Source organism: Camellia sinensis, chromosome 6 (genome assembly GCF_055761805.1).
Source record: "Camellia sinensis isolate YWXY chromosome 6, ASM5576180v1, whole genome shotgun sequence".
Taxonomy (NCBI): domain Eukaryota; kingdom Viridiplantae; phylum Streptophyta; class Magnoliopsida; order Ericales; family Theaceae; genus Camellia; species Camellia sinensis.
In genome coordinates this window covers 27263164-27268096 of record NC_138966.1, presented here as the reverse complement: position 1 = coordinate 27268096, position 4933 = coordinate 27263164, and the positions used below count along the sequence as shown (strand labels likewise).

The 4933-nt window shown below is 46.8% G+C and overlaps 1 protein-coding gene across 1 annotated transcript; it reads right to left on the bottom strand.

Annotated features, from left to right (window-relative positions):
* Positions 1–1522: 1522 nt before the first annotated feature.
* Positions 1523–2794, bottom strand: LOC145793234 (uncharacterized). The gene is made up of 2 exons (XM_082876002.1): positions 2653–2794; positions 1523–2157 (listed from the first exon to the last, which is right to left on the bottom strand). The coding sequence occupies exons 1-2, from the start codon at positions 2792–2794 to the stop codon at positions 1523–1525; spliced, it is 777 nt and encodes a 258-aa protein (XP_082732128.1).
* Between the last annotated feature and the right edge of the window lie 2139 nt (positions 2795–4933).

Genomic DNA, 4933 nt, shown 5'->3' with positions numbered 1-4933 from the left:
CTCAGTCTTGCTGAGGCTTGGAGGGCTCAGCCTGGCTAAGGCTTGCTAGGCTCAATCTGGCTGAACCCTTTGGGCTCAATCTTCCTGAGGCTTTGAGGGCTCAGTCTGGCTGAGCTCTTTAGGCTCAGTCTTGCTCAGGCTTGGAGGGCTCAATCTGGTTGAGGCTTTCTAGGCTCAATCTTGTTGAGACTTGAAGGGCGAGGCTGGTGGTGCTCTTTAGGCTACCGCTTCAAGTGCTCAGCATTCCATGGGTGAGGGAGGTCTCTGCCTTCCATATCTTGTAGACGGTAAGTGCCTAGATGCGGTTTGGATTTGACGATGTAAGGGCCTTCCTACTTAGCTACGAGCTTCCCTTCGGTCGATTTTTTGGTGGCAAGAGTTGTGTCTCGTAGGACTAAGTCTCCCACTGCAAATTCCCTAGTTCGGACTTTGCGATTATAATGTTGCCTTACTTTCTACTGGTATGAAGCCAAGCAGATGGTGGCTGTTTCGCTCAGTTCTTCAATGAGGTCCGAATCGGCCATTTGAAATTCTTCTTTCCATTACGGATCGGGATGGAGGATCCTGGCGGTCGATAGGCCAACTTCCACAGAGATAACTGTCTCAGTGCCGTATGTTAAGCGAAAACGGGTCTCCTTAATGGGAGTTCTAGCTGTTGTCCGATAGGCCTAGAGCACGTTTGGCAACTCCTCTGCCTAGAGACCCATAGCGGCCTCCAACTTGGTTTTTATGATTTTCAACAGAGAGCGGTTGGTAACTTCCACTTGGCCATTAGCCTAGGGATGGCCAGGGGAAGAAAAACAAGTCTTTATGTTGAACTCTTCGCAAAATTCTCGAAATTTGACGTTGTCAAATTGCTTGCCGTTATCGAAGACGATGACTTGAGGAACTTCGAAGCGGCACACAATAGATTGCCAAATGAACCTGGTGATATTCCACTCGGTAATTTTGGCTAGGGGTTCCACTTCCACTCATTTTGTAAAGTAATCGATGGAGACCACGACAAACTTTACTTGGCCTCGACCAGTCGGCAAGGGGACAACAAGATTGCTTTCCCATTTGGCGAAAGGATAAGGGTTGCTGAGCGTAATTAGCTCCGTGGGAGGCACGTGAGGGATGTTGGCAAAGCGTTGGCACTTATCACATTTGAGCACAAAGTCGATGGTGTCTTGGCTGAGCGTAGTCCAAAAGTAACCTGTGCGAATGATTTTATGAGCTAATGAGTGGTCCTCAGAATGGTTACCACAAACACTTTCATGGACCTCGCTCATCACATAGGTAGCTTGGTCGGTGTTTAAACATTTGAGGTATGGCCGTGAAAATCCCCTTTTATATAAGATGCCATCGATAATGACATAATTAGACGACGGAGCCCTGATCTTGTCGGCCTCCTGTTTATTCTCTGGTAGGATCCCTGTTCTAAGAATGGAATGATGTCGTGGGCCCACGAGATAGGCTTGTCCTGGAGCAAGTGAACCTCCTATTGAGCTGGTGAAACTACTGGGTGGGTCAGGTACTCAACTCAGACACTGTGGCTGAGGTCGGATTGGTCTACCGAGGCTAATTGGGCCATTTCATCTGCTTGGGAGTTCTCTGACCTGGGTACATACTTGATGTGAAAACTGTTAAAAAGACGGGTAAGGGGAAGAGCGATGTCTCTGTACGACCGCATTGCTTCATCTTTTACATCGAACTCGCCTGTTATCTGTCCAATGAACAACTGAGAATCACTAGATACACAGAGATGGTCAACTCCAATGTCTTTGGCCAATCGAAGACCTGCTATTAGGGCCTCATATCCGGCTTCGTTGTTACTTGCGGCGAACAGAAATCGAAGAGCACACTTGAAATATTCACCCTCGGGGGTAGTGAGGATCAAGCCAGCTCTACTACCTTCTTTACGAAATGAGCCACCAATGCTAAGAGCTCGGGAATGAGGGTCTTTTGCATCAGGAATGACGTTTGCAGATGTTGAGGATATGTCGGGAGTGAGGTTAGTGAATTCTAGGATAAAATCTGCAACAGCCTGGCCTTTGATGGTTGTTCGGGGTTGGTAGGAGATCTCATACTTGCTTAGTTCAATAGACCACTGCATGAGCCTGCTTGACGATTCTGGTTGTTGCATAACCTTTTTCAAAGGCTTGTCAGTGAGGACCACTATGGAGTGGTCTTGGAAATAGGGTCAAAGTCGTCTGGATGCGATGACCAAGGCTAGGGTCATTTTTTCTAACAAGGGGTAGTTTTGTTCCATCCCCCAAAGTGCGCGGCTAATGTAGTAAACTAGGTATTGGATTGAGTCTTTTTCTCTGATGAGGGCAACACTGATCACAGTGTTAGAAACAGCTAAGTAGAGAAAGAGGGTCTCTCTTGGCATTGCTTGAGAGAGGAGAGGGGGGTTGGCCATGCACTGTTTCAATTGTTAGAAAGCCTCACCGAATTCGGGGGTCCATTTAAAAGCTTGCCGAAGAACTTTGAAGAATGGAAGGCACTTGTCAGTCGCTTATGAAATTAAGCTGTTGAGGGTGGCAGCTCTGGCAGTAAGCCGCTGGACCTCCTTTACCGTTCGGGGAGATTGCATTTCTATTAAGGCCTTGATCTTTTTTGGACTGGCCTTAATTCCTCTGTGGCTGGCCATGAAACCCAAAAACTTACCAAACCCAATGCCGAAGGCGCACTTCTCTGGGTTCAGCTTCATCTTATGTTTGCGTAGGACCTGAAAGGTCTCCTGCAAGTCTGCTAGGTGATCGGAAGAGAGTTTGGTTTTGATGAGCATGTCATCGACATAGACCTCCATATTCCAACCTATCTAATTTTTGAAAATGGCATTGACTAGGCATTGGTAAGTGGCCCCCGCATTCTTCAAATCGAATGGCATCACACGGTAATGATAAGTTCCTTTATCAATAATGAAGAAGGTGTCCTAGTCGGCTGTGTGCATTAAGATCTGATTATAGCTTGAGAAAACATCCATGAAGCTGAGCATTTGGTGTCCTGCCGTTGAGTCGACCAATAGAGCTATCCTAGGTAGTGGGTAGCTATCCTTAGGACAGGCTCGGTTGAGATTGGAGTAGTCGACATAAAGTCTCCATTTTCCATTATTTTTGCGGACCAAGACCATATTGGATAGCCATTTGGGATAGTCTACATTTCTAATGAACTGGGTCTTCAAGAGCTTATCCACCTCAGCGACGATGAGATTGTTGCGTTTTGGGTGAAAAATGCGTTGCTTTTGGCGGAACGGCCGAAATTGGGATTTAATACTGAGGCGATGAGTAATGAAAGAAGGGTCAATACCTGGCATGTTGGAGTGTATCCAAGCAAAGACATTGTTATGCTCGGCTAAGAGGGCTGTAAGGTCGACCTTGGCAAGAGGGGCAGTTGGCTGCCAATTTTGGCGGTCTTCGTCGGGGTCAATGGGGTCAATGGGTACTTCAACTAGTTGTTCCACTGGTTCTCCTCTAATTAGTTCTTCCTCATCTTTGCCATCAAGGCTTTCTATGATCATGGCCTCCCTCATTTTAACCTCCTTTAATGAGGTGACATAGCATTCTCTGGCCACCGTCTGTTCGCCCCTCACCATGCTGACCCCTTGATCGTTCAGAAATTTCATGGCCAAATGATACGTGAAGGTCACAGCTTGTAGGGCATTGAGAGATGTGCATCTAAGTATGATGTTGTAAGTGGAAAGACAGTTGACGACAAGGAAAATGAGTAGTTTTGTGAACTGTCGTGGATATTCACCGATCGTGATTAGGAGGTTGATGGAGCCTATAGATGTTACCTGATCGTGGGTGAAGCCAACCAGAGGGGTTTGTAGAGGTGGCAATTTTTCTACCCCGACCTTGAGTTGTTGATAAGTGTTAAGGAAGATGATGTCTGAAGAGCTACCTTTGTCAACAAGTACTCGTCTGACTTTGTGGTTCGATAGGAGAACAGAAATGACCAAGGGGTCGTCGTGGGGGTAGCGAACGCCTGTGCAGTCTGCCTCCGTAAAGGTGATTAGTTCAGACCATTGCTTGGGTTGTTTGTAGGGGCAGTCCACTGTCGTCACTTCCTTATCGGAGCCTTGCCTAATTTTTCTGAGCTCGGCTCAATGTGCCGATCGAGATGGTTCACCGCAAGCAAGCCCTCCGGCAATGACTCTGATCTCACCTACTGTTGGGACAGGGCCACCTTGTGCTTGCAGTGGTGATGGAGCCCGATCATCACGTTGTCTAGAGGGCTCAAGCTGTCTGAGAGGCGTGTGCTGGTCATTGCACCTTGGATGGTCTGTCCTAAGTCTTTGGGGAGGGTGAGTTATTGTGAACCGATTGAGGCATCCCGGCAGATCAAATCCTCAACCTAGTCTTTAAGGTTGACACATTATTCAATGGTATGGCCATGGTCACGATAGAAGCGGCAATACTTGGATTAGTCCCAACGGGTGGAGGGAGATTTTGATGGTTGGGGCCACTTGAGGTCATAGTCACGCTAGATTTGGTATAGGACTTGTTCTATAGACGAGTTCAGAGGAGTGTATCGTTCGAACCGACCAGGCGGTCGGGTAAGAGCTGGTCGGTCTGAGCGTGGAGGCCGGTCTATATACTGTAGAGGTTGGTGGGTGTATTGTGAGTGCCTGGGTTCAGGTTCTTTTCTCTTTTCCCTAGGCTGCGAAGCCTTGATGGTGGGTGTATTGTTGTTTTTTACTCAAAGATTCAGTTAAGGCTTCGACATCCTTTCTAGCATCGGAAGATTCAGATTTGTCTACATTCCTTGTTCTTTCCATTTGTCTAGACATAAACAAGGTAATAATTAACATAGGGAAAGTCCTCATTGATTTCAGTTTTCATTTTCATTTCTTATCAAACATGTTCGTCATTTTATTTCAATGCAAATATATTCACGTAGGCCACGTAGTTTTTCACGTTCATATGTTCATGTTCATCAGAATTAC

Coding starts and splice junctions, on each gene's coding strand:
- LOC145793234 (XM_082876002.1), bottom strand. CDS start 2,794: ATGGAGGTCTATGTCGATGACATGCTCATCAAAACCAAACTCTCTTCC. Junction 2,158..2,652: donor CGCCTTCGGCATTGGGTTTG/GTAAGTTTTTGG, acceptor ACCACTCCATAG/TGGTCCTCACTGACAAGCCT.